Source organism: Salvelinus alpinus, chromosome 22 (assembly GCF_045679555.1).
Source record: "Salvelinus alpinus chromosome 22, SLU_Salpinus.1, whole genome shotgun sequence".
In the NCBI taxonomy this organism is placed as follows: Eukaryota; Metazoa; Chordata; class Actinopteri; order Salmoniformes; family Salmonidae; genus Salvelinus; species Salvelinus alpinus.
The window spans coordinates 40,109,391-40,124,527 of NC_092107.1; the positions used below are offsets into that span (position 1 = coordinate 40,109,391).

At 48.8% G+C, this 15,137-nt stretch overlaps 1 protein-coding gene across 1 annotated transcript in view; it reads right to left on the reverse strand.

Annotated features, from left to right (window-relative positions):
• Positions 1–1,041: 1,041 nt before the first annotated feature.
• The window catches only part of LOC139549506 (phosphatidylinositol 3,4,5-trisphosphate 5-phosphatase 2A-like), a 49,197-nt gene continuing 35,101 nt past the window's right edge, over positions 1,042–15,137 (reverse strand). Inside the window, exons 17-27 of the mRNA XM_071360078.1 lie at positions 14,945–15,033; positions 14,279–14,360; positions 13,231–13,320; positions 13,027–13,140; positions 11,933–12,109; positions 9,880–10,035; positions 9,622–9,703; positions 9,408–9,500; positions 5,368–6,061; positions 4,965–5,098; positions 1,042–3,133 (exon numbers count right to left, since the gene is read on the reverse strand). Of these exons, the coding sequence (XP_071216179.1) occupies positions 3,034–3,133; positions 4,965–5,098; positions 5,368–6,061; positions 9,408–9,500; positions 9,622–9,703; positions 9,880–10,035; positions 11,933–12,109; positions 13,027–13,140; positions 13,231–13,320; positions 14,279–14,360; positions 14,945–15,033 (1,811 nt within the window). The 3' untranslated portion in view covers positions 1,042–3,033. The remainder of the gene's footprint in view (positions 3,134–4,964; positions 5,099–5,367; positions 6,062–9,407; positions 9,501–9,621; positions 9,704–9,879; positions 10,036–11,932; positions 12,110–13,026; positions 13,141–13,230; positions 13,321–14,278; positions 14,361–14,944; positions 15,034–15,137) is intronic.

A 15,137-nucleotide genomic window follows, 5' to 3' on the forward strand; every position in this document is an offset into this window, starting at 1 on the left:
TTCTGTTTTGGGATTTAGGTCAGCATTGTTGGACATTCTCTAACTGCAGCTTGAACACTAGTAGACCAGTGGTCGACCGTCATTACTGCATAAAACACACGTCACTCTAATGGTCTGTGACACTACTCTTCCTGTCTCCCTCTCCCCCTGTCTCCCTCTCCTCCTGTCCCCCTCTCCCCCTCTGGTACTATAGAGACGGTACTCAAGACAACTTTACTGGAAAGCAGTTATTTATGGATGAGAAAATAATGGAATAACAATAAAAATGTTTTTTGTGACCAAAAACAGTATGTCTTTTTAAATGGACAGATATCGAAATGTTGTAATTGAAAATGATTTGTAAATAGTAATATATTAGTTATAGTCTAGTGTTTTTTCCACATTACTCTGAGGAGTTGTTCATTACAGAGCATGTCTCAGCTCACTGCCCATCCTGTCCACATAAGGGCAAAGGGAAGGCTTATAGCAACTGTATGAAGGGTTATAGCACTACTGTAATATTCTGTCAAATAAATCTACCCTGTAAAAACATTGCTCAAATGAACAAGATGTGGTTTTGTGTGTGTCCGTCTGTGAGCATTGGGGGGGGGGGGGGGGGCTAAAGGATCATATCACTCTTCACTGCACTCACATAGCTTCTCCTTCTCCTCAAATAACCTCTGTCTTGGTCTCACTCACACACACAGAAAAGGGAGTCACAGTAGCCAGTCTCCGAGTCTCAGCACCAATAACGGAAAGTGTACAAATATACTGATCCCGTGTCAAAACTGAAGCTCCCGAAGCCAGTGATAGTGAAATCCGCCTTCATAGTAAACTGGAGGAGACAACAGAACAAGACGTCATCACCATTGACAAGTCAGTATTACATCACCACAGAGGACTACAGTCAGTTATTTTTAATAGCGTGCAGTATGTTGTATTAAACAATACAAGGCATTTTCTCCTTCCTGTCTATTTTACTCATTGTTCTTCCTTGTCCCCTTGTAGGTATTTCCATTTAACACATACATGTGGTCAGTTATAGTGCAGAGAGAAACAGTGTTGGCGGGTTAAATATTAGCTTTTTATTTGCTGAAAAAAAACAACGATAACAAGAGATCAATGGTTACACTGTTACAACCAGAGAAAGACCAGACTGGAGCTCGAAACAGACAATCTCTACAGGAAATAACCTACAGAGAACAGCAGGAGAACAGTGTTATGGCGAGGTGGAGTTGGCAGGGCTGGGTAGAGCTTGACTAGGGACGAGTGGACGAACCAACACTCTCATAAGGAAAGAATCTAACTTGGCATCAAAGTCACTGGGGGGGTATAGAAGGCACTGGGGGTCATAGGAGAAGAGAAAGGGAGAAGGCACTGGGGTACGGGAGAGGGGGGGTATAGGAGAAGGAATATGAGAAGGGATGAGAGAGGGGGGGTATAGGAGAAGGCGTATGAGAAGGGATGAGAGAGGGGGGGGTATAGGAGAAGGAATGAGAGAGGGGGGTATAGGAGAGGGTATAGGAGAAGGAATGAGAGAGGGGGGTATAGGAGAAGGAATGAGAGAGGGGGGGGTTTAGGAGAAGGGATGAGAGAGGGGGGGTATAGGAGAAGGAATGAGAGAGGGGGGTATAGGAGAAGGAATGAGAGAGGGGGGGGTATAGGAGAAGGAATGAGAGAGGGGGGGTATAGGAGAAGGAATGAGAGAGGGGGGGTATAGGAGAAGGAATGAGAGAGGGGGGTATAGGAGAAGGAATGAGAGAGGGGGGTATAGGAGAAGGAATGAGAGAGGGGGGTATAGGAGAAGGAATGAGAGAGGGGGGTATAGGAGAAGGAATGAGAGAGGGGGGGTATAGGAGAAGGAATGAGAGAGGGGGGTATAGGAGAAGGAATGAGAGAGGGGGGGTATAGGAGAAGGAATGAGAGAGGGGGGGTATAGGAGAAGGAATGGGAGAGGGGGGGTATAGGAGACGGGATGGGAGGGGCCACTATGCTATAGGGCTAAAGGTGATAACATCAGATTAACACGACATTCACTCACATTTCTCCTGTTTCCTCTCATTGTGCAACACAGTCATTTTTTTTTTTTACAACAGTCAAATAACGTCAACATATACATTTATATAAAACAACTTCATGAATGTTAATGTATAATGTTAAAAACAGTCCTTTATATCACTTGGTGTGTCTTCAGTTTCTTACCTGTGGTCCTACTGAGGTTGCCAGGACAACAGCACCACCATGTGGTGAAAAGAACAACCAGCAGCGTGTGACGTGTGGCAGTGTTTCTCAGTAAGGATCCTGGGGACCCACTGTGTTTAGGCTGGCTCAGCATCAATTAAACACTAATTAGTACATGGACAACTGCATGATGGGTACTGCAGTCTGTGCTACTGAAAGGGGCCTTGGAGCCCAGCACGGCTCAACAAAAGGTTCAGTTAAACTGATAGAGGAAGGTCTCAGTGTTGCTGTGGTTCGCTACATTCCCTTTATCTCAAAAACATAAAACACACAAAAAAACAAAAAAAACACTGAACCAATGAACAGATAGTCATTAATAATCATATTCATGAGCGGAATAAAAACAATAATAAACTCAGTTCTACCAAGCTGTTTTTCTAGCTGAGGCAAGCCTGAAGAAGTCGCAGCCTGATGATGTCACTGAATGTCTTCTACATCCCAGGAGCAGAATGGTTTCTCAGGACGAGGGAAGGGGCGGGGTGAGAGGAAAGGGGCGGGGTGAGAGGAAAGGGGCGGGGTGAGAGGAAAGGGGCGGGGTGAGAGGAATGGGGTCTGTTATGCGGGTGGCAGGGTAGAGGTCCATGTTTTGATTCTTAACAAAGGACTGAAATGTTTCTACTGTTTAAATAAGGCTGGCTAACACAACAGCCACAGTTACATTAACATAAAGACACTTACACAGTACAATACATCTAAAAAAGGACGTTCGAAAAATCTGTTGGTCAACAGAAAGTATAATGGAGTGCAATTTCTCTCAGAAGGCACAGTCTGGTATGGATTAGCACGTCTCAGCTCAGCATGGACCGGTTCAGCTCACTTCTGCTGCTTCTGCTGTCTCAGGCTCTCCAGCAGAATCCTCTTGTGGGCGGGGTCTAGAATGCCTGCCTCCTCTAGGTCCTCCTCTGTGATGTCACTGAGGAGGAACATGATTGGATGAGATTCATGAAGTGACATGTTTCATGATTGACTGTGTGTGTGTGTGTGTGTTTCTCAAAATGCATACTACCGTACTCCGAGCACGCAAATTGCAGCACGGGAGGGTCGGAGTATGAGTCCAAACCAAAGTATCTGAAACGGAGCACGGAGGACACTTCTCAAATGCGATCTCTGTTTGTAAATATTTTGATGCAAGCTTCAACGGAAAGTATTCAAAGAAATAATAACCACGTAAGGAATTATGCAAATTTTCGTGAAATCAAATGGCGCCCATTATTTGAGCTGAAGCGAGAGAAAATACACTCCGACTTCGGAATGAAATGTTGCCTATTCACATCTCATAAGCGTGACTACAATATTTTATCTCGATACCTTAATAAATACATGCTGTGTTAATTTTGGTATGGTTACCTGCTTACAATACCCACTGTAGTGTGCGTAGGTTGTAAGCCCATAGTAAGTCAATAGAGCTAACTGCCTAGATACTACTGTTAGTTAGCCAGATAGTCACAAATATTTGTTAGCTTGCTACCTATGAAGAATTGACATCTACCTTGGATAATGTTCGTGTTGGGTCATTTTTGCCTGTTATACTATCTGGTTAGCGATATTAATAAGATTCACATATAGCTAGCTGATAGTTATGAAGTAAAACGTTTGCTTTGTGTATATATTGTTTAATCTCTATTGCCATTGTCCTGATGGAAGGTTCAGTGAATGGGTAAGACCATAGTAAGTCAATAGGGCTGACTGGCTAGCTAGCTAACCATGAAGACTTGCTAAGTAGCTACCAATAAAGAATTGGCATCTACTGTACCTTGCATAACATTCGTTTTATGGTCATTTCTGCCTGTTTAACTAGCTAGATGGCTATCTAGATTACAACGATTCACATACAGTGAATCGTTGTAATCTATAAGTAAACATGTTTGGTGTTCGCCAAAAGGCATGTGGGAGACTCCCCAAACATATAGAGGAAGGTAATCTGGTCAGATGAGACTAAAATTGACCTTTTTGGCCATCAAGGAAAACACGACGTCTGGCACAATCCCAACACCTCCCATCCCCCCGAGAACACCATCCCCACAGTGAAGCATGGTGGTGGCAGCATCATGCCGTGGGGATGCTTTTCATCGGCAGGGACAGGAAACTGGTCAGAATTTAAGGAATGATGGATGGCGCTAAATACAGGGAAATTCTTGAGGGAAACCTGTTTCAGTCTTCCAGAGATTTCAGACTGGGACGGAGGTTCCCCTTCCAGCAGGACAATGCCTATAAGCATGCTGCTAAAGCAACACACGAGGGGTTGGAATGGCCTAGTCCATGCACGCTCAAATTCTGTTTTTTTTGTCTTATTTCTTGCTTCTTTCACAGCAAAAAATATTTTGCATCTTCAAAGTGGTAGGCATGTTGTGTAAATCAAATGATACAAATCCCCCCCAAAATCTATTGGAATTCCAGGTTGTAAGGCAACAAAATAGGAAAAATGCCAAGGGGGGTGAATACTTTCGCAAGCCACTGTATATCTAGCTGATAATTAGGAAGTAAAACGTTTGCTTTGTGTGTATCTTGTTGCGTCCATTGTCGTCATCGTCCTGGCTGGAAGAAGGTTCAGTGAATGGGGAGGTGCCGTGTGAGGTAACACAGTAAGGGTGGTGTGAGTACTTCTCAAATGTAATGTTTAATGTGTTCTCCCCACTCTTGTCCTCACAAGAATGGACTCAAGAGAACTTCCTGGGAGAATGCACTTGGAGCATGAGAGTGTGGAGCACGGTAGTATGCGTATTGAGAAACACCCGTCTGTGTACCTGAGGAATTCCAGGTCGTCCCAGCCGTTGTGTAGCAGACCTTCCTCATAGCGGTCCAGCCCTAGTCTCTGTAGCCACTCGACCACAGACGACTCCCCCACGGAGAGAGACGAGCTACTGCTTCCCCACAGCGCCTACACACACACACACACACACACACACACACACACACACACACACACACACACACACACACACACACACACACACACACACACACACACACACACACACACACACACACACACACACACACACACACACTTTAACACTGGAGAAGCTTTTCATTAATACATCAAAATACCCTAACAACAACATGAGCAGTTCTGTTTGCCTTTTATTCATAGTACCCCCTCCCTCCCTCCCGCCCGCCCGCCCTCCCTCCCACCCACAAACATCTCACTTCCTCTGGTAGGTCTTCAGCGATGCTCTCAGTGATGGGGGCTCGGGGAGGGAAGGTGCGACAGGCGTCCCCTAACCCCTGGCCTCTGAGGTGGGGGGGTGCAGAGGGGGCACGGGGAGGAGGGGGGTACTCGCTCTCACTCAGTGTCTTCGCCATCTGCAGCACCGAACATGATTGGTCGTCCAGCCCCCCGGGCCCTCCCCTCCTAAAGTCCTCCCCCAGGACGAAGGCAGGACTGGGATTGGCTGCGGGGATCTTCACCTCGGCCAGGTCGGGGTACAGGGGGCGGGGTTTAGAGAAGGGGGTGTTGGCCATCTCCAGTGCTCCTTTCGGGAGGGGGGGAGGGGGGAAGTCAGGAGGAGGACGGTTCAGTGTGCCTCCCGCTCCTCCACCTGACACCACCCCCACCACTGCAATCCCATCATCCTCCGAGGACCCCTCCTCACTGATGGGCCGGACAGGGTGTCCAGCCGTGTGCCTGCGGGGGTGGGAGGACCCTGAGGAGTGCCTCCCCCTGCCCTCTCCAGACAGGGGTGCCTTACCGGCTGGGGGGGAGCAGGGGGAGGGGAGGAGCTCCGAGGACAGGGTGGCAGCTGATTGGTTAGGAACGCCTTCCAGGATGTAGTAGGCGGGGTTATTGTAGCTGTTGTTTTTACAGGTGGAGGGGTCTCCCTCTGCAGAGTCCTGCTTAGCCCTGGAACACACACAGCAGGAGCCTTAGGTCTGTGTGTGTCTGTCGGTCTCTGTGTCTGTGTGTCTGTCTCTCTGTGTGTCTGTCTCTCTGTGTCTGTGTGTCTGTCTCTCTGTGTGTCTGTCTCTCTGTGTCTGTGTGTCTGTCTCTCTGTGTCTGTGTGTCTGTCGGTCTCTGTGTCTGTGTGTCTGTCTCTCTGTGTGTCTGTCTCTCTGTGTCTGTGTGTCTGTCTCTCTGTGTCTGTGTGTCTGTCTCTCTGTGTCTGTGTGTCTGTCTCTCTGTGTCTGTCTCTCTGTGTGTGTGTCTGTCTCTCTGTGTCTGTGTGTCTGTGTGTCTGTCTCTCTGTGTGTGTGTCTCTGTGTCTGTCTCTCTGTGTGTGTGTCTGTGTGTCTGTCTCTGTGTGTCTGTCTCTCTGTGTGTCTGTCTCTCTGTGTGTCTGTCTCTCTGTGTCTGTGTGTCTGTCTCTCTGTGTCTGCGTGTCTGTCTCTCTGTGTCTGCGTGTCTGTCTCTCTGTGTCTGCGTGTCTGTCTCTCTGTGTCTGCGTGTCTGTCTCTCTGTGTCTGCGTGTCTGTCTCTCTGTGTCTGCGTGTCTGTCTCTCTGTGTCTGCGTGTCTGTCTCTCTGTGTCTGCGTGTCTGTCTCTCTGTGTGTCTGTCTCTCTGTGTCTGTGTGTCTGTCTCTCTGTGTCTGTGTGTCTGTCTCTCTGTGTCTGTGTGTCTGTCTCTCTGTGTCTGTCTCTCTGTGTGTCTGTCTCTCTGTGTGTCTGTCTCTCTGTGTGTCTGTCTCTCTGTGTGTCTGTCTCTCTGTGTCTGTGTGTCTGTCTCTCTGTGTCTGTGTGTCTGTCTCTCTGTGTCTGTGTGTCTGTCTCTCTGTGTCTGCGTGTCTGTCTCTCTGTGTCTGCGTGTCTGTCTCTCTGTGTCTGCGTGTCTGTCTCTCTGTGTCTGCGTGTCTGTCTCTCTGTGTCTGCGTGTCTGTCTCTCTGTGTCTGCGTGTCTGTCTCTCTGTGTCTGCGTGTCTGTCTCTCTGTGTCTGCGTGTCTGTCTCTCTGTGTCTGCGTGTCTGTCTCTCTGTGTCTGCGTGTCTGTCTCTCTGTGTCTGCGTGTCTGTCTCTCTGTGTCTGCGTGTCTGTCTCTCTGTGTGTCTGTCTCTCTGTGTCTGTGTGTCTGTCTCTCTGTGTCTGTCTCTCTGTGTCTGTCTCTCTGTGTCTGTCTCTCTGTGTCTGTGTGTCTGTCTCTCTGTGTGTGTGTGTCTGTCTCTCTGTGTGTGTGTCTGTCTCTCTGTGTGTGTGTCTGTGTCTGTGTGTCTGTCTCTGCCTGTCTCTCTGTGTGTGTGTCTGTGTCTGTGTGTCTGTCTCTGTCTGTCTCTCTGTGTGTGTGTCTGTCTCTGTCTGTCTCTCTGTGTGTGTGTCTGTCTCTGTCTGTCTCTCTGTGTGTGTGTCTGTCTCTGTCTGTCTCTCTGTGTGTGTGTCTGTCTCTGTCTGTCTCTCTGTGTGTGTGTCTGTCTCTGTCCGTCCGTCCGTCCGTCCGTGTTTCTGTCCGTCCGTCCGTGTCTCTGTCCGTCCGTCCGTCCGTCCGTGTCTCTGTCCGTCCGTCCGTCCGTCCGTGTCTCTGTCCGTCCGTCCGTCCGTCCGTCCGTGTCTCTGTCCGTCCGTCCGTCCGTCCGTGTCTCTGTCCGTCCGTCCGTCCGTCCGTGTCTCTGTCCGTCCGTCCGTCCGTGTCTCTGTCCGTCCGTCCGTCCGTCCGTGTCTCTGTCCGTCCGTCCGTCCGTCCGTGTCTCTGTCCGTCCGTCCGTCCGTCCGTGTCTCTGTCCGTCCGTCCGTCCGTGTCTCTGTCCGTCCGTCCGTCCGTCCGTGTCTCTGTCCGTCCGTCCGTCCGTCCGTGTCTCTGTCCGTCCGTCCGTCCGTCCGTGTCTCTGTCCGTCCGTCCGTCCGTCCGTGTCTCCGTCCGTCCGTCCGTGTCTCTGTCCGTCCGTCCGTCCGTGTCTCTGTCCGTCCGTCCGTCCGTGTCTCTGTCCGTCCGTCCGTCCGTGTCTCTGTCCGTCCGTCCGTGTCTCTGTCCGTCCGTCCGTCCGTCCGTGTCTCTGTCCGTCCGTCCGTCCGTGTCTCTGTCCGTCCGTCCGTCCGTCCGTCCGTGTCTCTGTCCGTCCGTCCGTCCGTGTCTCTGTCCGTCCGTCCGTCCGTGTCTCTGTCCGTCCGTCCGTGTCTCTGTCCGTCCGTCCGTCCGTGTCTCGTCCGTCCGTCCGTGTCTCTGTCCGTCCGTCCGTCCGTGTCTCTGTCCGTCCGTCCGTCCGTGTCTCTGTCCGTCCGTCCGTCCGTGTCTCTGTCCGTCCGTCCGTCCGTGTCTCTGTCCGTCCGTCCGTCCGTGTCTCTGTCCGTCCGTCCGTCCGTGTCTCTGTCCGTCCGTCCGTCCGTGTCTCTGTCCGTCCGTCCGTCCGTGTCTCTGTCCGTCCGTCCGTCCGTGTCTCTGTCCGTCCGTCTGTCCGTCTCTGTCCGTCCGTCCGTCCGTCTCTGTCCGTCTCTGTCCGTCCGTCTCTGTCCGTCCGTCCGTCCGTCTCTGTCCGTCCGTCCGTCCGTCTCTGTCCGTCCGTCCGTCTCTGTCCGTCCGTCCGTCTCTGTCCGTCCGTCCGTCTCTGTCCGTCCGTCCGTCTCTGTCCGTCCGTCCGTCTCTGTCCGTCCGTCCGTCTCTGTCCGTCCGTCCGTCTCTCTCTGTCCGTCCGTCTCTGTCCGTCCGTCTCTGTCCGTCCGTCTCTGTCCGTCCGTCTCTGTCTGTCCGTCCGTGTCTCTGTCCGTCCGTCCGTCCGTGTCTGAAGCATGGTGGTCTGTCTCTGTCTGTCCGTCTCTGTGTCCGTCTGTCCGTCTGTCCGTCTGTCCGTCTGTCCGTGTGTCTGTCCGTCTGTCCGTGTGTCTGTGTGTGTGTCCGTCTGTCCGTGCGTGTCTCTGTGTGTGTCTCTGTGTGTGTCTCTGTGTGTGTCTCTGTGTGTGTCTCTGTGTGTGTCTCTGTGTGTGTCTCTGTGTGTGTCTCTGTGTGTGTCTCTGTGTGTGTCTCTGTGTGTGTCTCTGTGTGTGTCTCTGTGTGTGTCTCTGTGTGTGTCTCTGTGTGTGTCCGTCTGTCCGTGCGTCTCTGTGTGTGTCCGTGTCTCTGTGCGTGTCTCTGTGCGTGTCTCTGTGCGTGTCTCTGTGCGTGTCTCTGTGCGTGTCTCTGTGCGTGTCTCTGTGCGTGTCTCTGTGCGTGTCTCTGTGCGTGTCTCTGTGCGTGTCTCTGTGCGTGTCTCTGTGCGTGTCTCTGTCTGACTGTGTGTGTCCGTCCGTGCCTGTCCGTGTGTGTGTGTGTGTGTGTGTGTGTGTGTGGTACCTGGCTGCAGTCACCTCCTCTTTGGTACTCCTCTCTCCCTCCTCGCTCACCTTCCCAAGCACCGCCCCCACATGTTTTTGTGTCAAAGACGGCCTGCGAGACCGGGATGAACACGCTAAGAACACGCTATAGAACATGCTACAGAACACACTCAAGAAATGTATGGTTTAACTCCACGGCGTGGTTAGGACTGGCGGGGGGGTGGATTACTCACTTGACGTAGTCGTGTCCTGATCGGGGGGGCAGGGTGGATCTGCCTTTGGGTCCTGTCTCATCTTTATCCACACTGATCCACTCTACAGGACACATCAATCAACCAATCAAAAAACATTTTATATTCTTTCACCATAATGTTTTGGTCCTCCAAATTTTTTTATTAGCCTATTGTTAAGGATGGATGAATATAGTTTATAAACCGTACTTCCAATCAACCCACGTCCTTTACGACAGACAGACAGACAGACAGTGTTACCATAGAGCCTCTCCCTGGTGCCCATCCTCTCTGCAGGCACGCGGACCCTCATAGAACCTCTGATGTTGCCCGTCTCCTCCCCTCTGTGGGACAGGTAGGTATGGAACTGCTGTGCTGTACTGCCTATCATCGACTTCAGAGCCACCACACACTCTCCTGAGGAGAAGACACACACACATGATCAGTATAACACACCAGGGTTTCATTAGCTGGCTTTTGGCTGATATTTTTTAAATTGAATTTAAAGCTGATAAATAAAATTGCATCAGCCAATTGTTAGGCAGAAGAAAAAAATAACAATTCAAACGAATTAATTTTTAGCCTTTTCATTGGTGGAAATAAATCTGACCGGTGCTCATTGGTCTATAGGTTAATTTGCATAATTTTGTGAAATTAAATTGTGCATGTATATTTTCGTTAGTCGTTATGATTCTACAGCTCCTGTTGCCATGGAGTGAAACACGCTTTTAGAAGCCCAATCATTCCACAACAAATCTAAACACTTCAACTCCGTGTTAGAAAACAGCTTTGATGGTCATGACGATAAAAAGCTACAAATTAAATGTAACTAGTAATTCCAAGCACGCTTCTGATTTGCCATTAAAGTGCTTAGACAACGATAGGCAGGCTTCAGCACGTCACACACCACCTTTCAACGGGAAGCTGGAGGCAGAATATGCATTTTGAAAACGTTTACTTAAATTGTCTGAAATCTTAACGTTTTACTTCATATTAAGAAGCATGTCTTACCTTGCTTCAAAGTAGCCGAGACAAAAATGTGGAGGTAATTGTTTTAAAGACTTTCATATGCCATTGAAACCAGTAGCCTACTGTTTTATAAAGACTTCCAGATGCCATTGAAACCAGTAGCCTATTTCTCTTATGTTCTATTCGTTTTCAAATCCACTTTCATTGTCCAGTAGCCAAAGGCACAAGCCTAGTCATATTCACAACCCATGTTAGTTGTTGCATCTTTAGATCTCCCCTCTTTATACATTTCAAACGGATATTTTCATCTCTGTCACCTGTGTTTTCCGCTAATTGCATTATGGAACAAACATTTACATTACATATGTCGAATCTTAAAATGACCCATTTCATCGCAGGATGAAAATAACCAGGGTAGTTACTTTATGGCTGGTTATGACACCTACATAAGGGTGTCAAAGCCCACTAAACCTACCAGGGTAGTTACTTTATGGCTGTAATACGACCTAAGCCTATAGCGTTTGAGCGAGAGAACGTTATTTTAAGATAGCGAGCCCTGATTCCCAATGACTTGACTGCCCCCGCAAGGAGAGAAAGACCACGGCTCATTTTTAACCAATCCCGAGGCTCATTAGAATTTCCTGATGCATCGGGAAAATTCTCTGCAACAAAAGCGTGATCAAGTTAAGATCTGACATCTGTAGCCTACTGCCATGTGAGCATTGCTGCGCTTCTAGTGTGAAGATAATAATTGATTAAGCTAAAACGTGCTGATCTGTTGCATCAGACTCGATACATCTTCTGGGGATGTAACCTCGGCCTACTAGTTGTATGAATTTAGGATCTATCGTCCAACAACTGTCTCAGAGTCTGTTTGGAACGGGCTATTTCTCACACAGAACCACAAGTTAACCAAAATAATAGGTACACTGTTATACTATGGATAGTAGATTGACAAAGGCTAGTGATTTGGCTGTTCATTAGGGCCGACTCATCTTATTGGCTGAGGTAAAGTAAACGTGGACAGATCTAACATCGTCTAAGTGCTCATCTGAATTCGCTAAGAAGGACGTACGCCGTTGCATCCTCGCATGTCGTGTTAATATGAATGACCATAATGTAAATGTGATTTCTGTGTTTCTGAGCACTGTGGGTGGACCCACTAATCAGGTTGGGCACCCAATGCCCGACATGCCCGACCCAATGCCCAACCCAATGCATATGGGTCTGGAGAATTTCTCAAAATGTCCGGTAAATTAAAATGCTGCCGGTCAAATATCCAGCGCCACATTTTCCCTAAGAGAAACCCTGTAACACACACTTGGAGACAGACAACCAGCGGTACCATAAGACTCGTATCCATCCAGTGACTTGACGGTGAGCAGCAGGTGTTGGTCCTGGAGATATTCTATCTCAGAGAGGAGGGGCTTCAGCGTGGTCAGCTGCTTATTGGACCAGCCCACACGCAGGAAGTTGACGTTGTCACTGCTCTGACTGTCATTCTCATAACTCTTCTTGAACTCTACGGAGAGAGGGAGTGTGGAGAGAGAGGGAGAGAGTGAGTGTGGAAAGAGAGGGAGTGTGTAGAGAGAGAGAGTGTGTAGAGAGAGAGAGTGTGTAGAGAGAGAGAGTGTGGAGAGAGAGAGAGTGTGGAGAGAGAGGGAGTGTGGAGAGAGAGGGAGTGTGGAGAGAGAGGGAGAGAGGGAGTGTGGAGAGAGAGGGAGAGAGGGAGTGTGGAGAGAGAGGGAGAGAGGGAGTGTGGAGAGAGAGGGAGAGAGGGAGTGTGGAGAGAGAGGGAGAGAGGGAGTGTGGAGAGAGAGGGAGTGTGGAGAGAGAGGGAGTGTGGAGAGAGAGGGAGTGTGGAGAGAGAGGGAGTGTGGAGAGAGAGGGAGTGTGGAGAGAGAGGGAGTGTGGAGAGAGAGGGAGTGTGGAGAGAGAGGGAGTGTGGAGAGAGAGGGAGTGTGGAGAGAGAGGGAGTGTGGAGAGAGAGGGAGTGTGGAGAGAGAGGGAGTGTGGAGAGAGAGGGAGTGTGGAGAGAGAGGGAGTGTGGAGAGAGAGGGAGTGTGGAGAGAGAGGGAGTGTGGAGAGAGAGGGAGTGTGGAGAGAGAGGGAGTGTGGAGAGAGAGGGAGTGTGGAGAGAGAGGGAGAGAGGGAGTGTGGAGAGAGAGGGAGAGAGGGAGTGTGGAGAGAGAAGGAGTGTGGAGAGAGAGGGAGTGTGGAGAGAGAGGGAGAGAGAGGGAGATAGGGAGTGTGGAGAGAGAGGGAGTGTGGAGAGAGAGGGAGAGAGGGAGTGTGGAAATAAATGTCATCATTAAGTCTCTAGAGTAGAACTTTATGAGTGTGAGTGTGTGTGTGTGTGTGTGTGTGTGTGTGTGTGTGTGTGTGTGTGTGTGTGTGTGTGTGTGTGTGTGTGTGTGTGTGTGTGTGTGTATGTCTCACCCTCCAGGCAGGTAGAGTAGAACTCGATAAAGAACTTGGTTCTGCTGGCTGTCTTCACTATGGCCTCAATATTCTCAAACTCTATATAGGCCTGTTCAGAGGACTTAGGCAGACCTGGAGAGAGAGACACAGAGCGTTAAAATCCCGTGGGTTATAGTGAGAGGATCAACCCCCTTGTCTAGTCGTCTTAGTGAGTGGCCGTACCTTTCTTGGAGACGAACTGCGAGGTAACCCCCACCTCAAATGTCCCAAACACTGGGGAGTGGTCACTGGTCACCACGTCATCTGTACAGCCTGAGAGGGAAACATGATTTCATTATAAAATATATATATATACTGTATTTTGGTGTTTCATTAGGATCCCAATTAGCTGTTCCAAAAGCAGCAGCTACTCTTCCTGGGGTCCACACAAAACATGAACCATGACATAATACAGAACATCAATAGACAAGAACAGCACACGTAGCCTACATATCAATACACACAAACTATCTAGGTCAAACTATCTAGGTCAAACTATCTAGGTCAAACTATCTAGGTCCGGGCTGCCCAACACTCTTCCTGGATATCTACTGTCTTGTGGGTTTTCAGTCCAACCCTAATATGTGGACTGTGTAAAGACCCCTGGTGGCATGTCTGGTGGGGTAAGTGTGTCAGAGCTGTGTGTAAGTTGACTATGTAAACAATTTGGGATTTCAACACATTAATGTTTCTTATAAAAATAACAAGTGACACAGTCAGTCTTTCCTTAATGAACTCTGAGCCAAGAGAGACTGGCAGCATAGTATTTATATCAGCCCTCTGATTACAATGAAGAGCAAGACGTGTCGCTGTGTTCTGGGCCAGCTGCAGCTTAACTAGATCTTTCCTTGCAGCACTGGACCACACGACTGGACAATAAACAAGATTAGACAAAACTAGATCCTGCAGGACTTGCTTTGTGGAGTGTGGTGTCAAAAAAGCAGAGCATCTCTTTATTACGGACAGACCTCTCACCATCTTTACAGCCATTGAATCTATACGTTTCGACCATGACAGTTTACAATCTAAGGTAACACCAAGTAATTTAGTCTCCTCAATTTGTTCAACAACCACACCATTCATTACCAGATTCAGCTGAGGTCTAGAACTTAGGGAATGATTTGTACCAAATACAATGCTCTTAGTTATAGAGATGTCCAGTTTATTACTGGCCACCCATTCCAGAACAGACCCTTTGTTGTACAGAGTTGTTGAAGATGCAGCGTCTCACCATAGGAGTTACAGACAATGTGAGTCTCAGGGTAAGACTTCCAGAGGATCCTGTCACACCAAGACGGGACGTTAGTCCTCATCTGAGAGAGAAAGAAGAGGAGATGAGCGTGAACAGAGATCTCTCCATCTGAGCCTGTGTGTATGCGCTCACACCCACGTGCGTGTATGTGTATTTGTGTGTGAAAAGACAGTAATTTGTCCTGAATTTGTTAAAATGCTATTTTAGGCTATAAAAGGGGCAATCAGCAGTTGCTACATACATTTTTGTACTTCAAAACGTATGATATGTACCCATTGGTTGTTGAAGAATATAACGTAGAAATGCCTCAGGAGCTCAGTTCAACGGTCACACTCCATCATAACCCAAAATATAAACTTGTTTTACTCCTATGTTTGTCCAAGTAACTGTAAACATACACTATATCGCCTCAAAATATGGTTAAAACTATAATTTTGATATCATGGATTGTCAGTCCATGCATCCACAGCTCTATGAATGAGAGTTTCTCCAGCCTTTTACTGAAACAGGGGCGGGGATACGCTGTGTTATTGTTTCTACTGCTGATTACCACTTTACGGAGTTAGGTGTTTACTCACCAAACAGTCGAGGAAATTCACGGAAATAAAGCTCTGTGTGAGTGTGAGGGTGTGAGTGTGTGTGTACCCCTGTGGCCTTCTGTTTCTGCCACACGTATGTATCCCTAGACCCGCGTTCATAACGGTAGGTGGGTGGGTAGGATATCTCCTCCTCCGCTGTACCAGAGGATACACAAACACACATTACAACAAACCACTTTCAACAAAGTCTTTCACAGAGTACAGCAGAGCGCATGGAGAATGAGGGGAAGGAGTGTGTG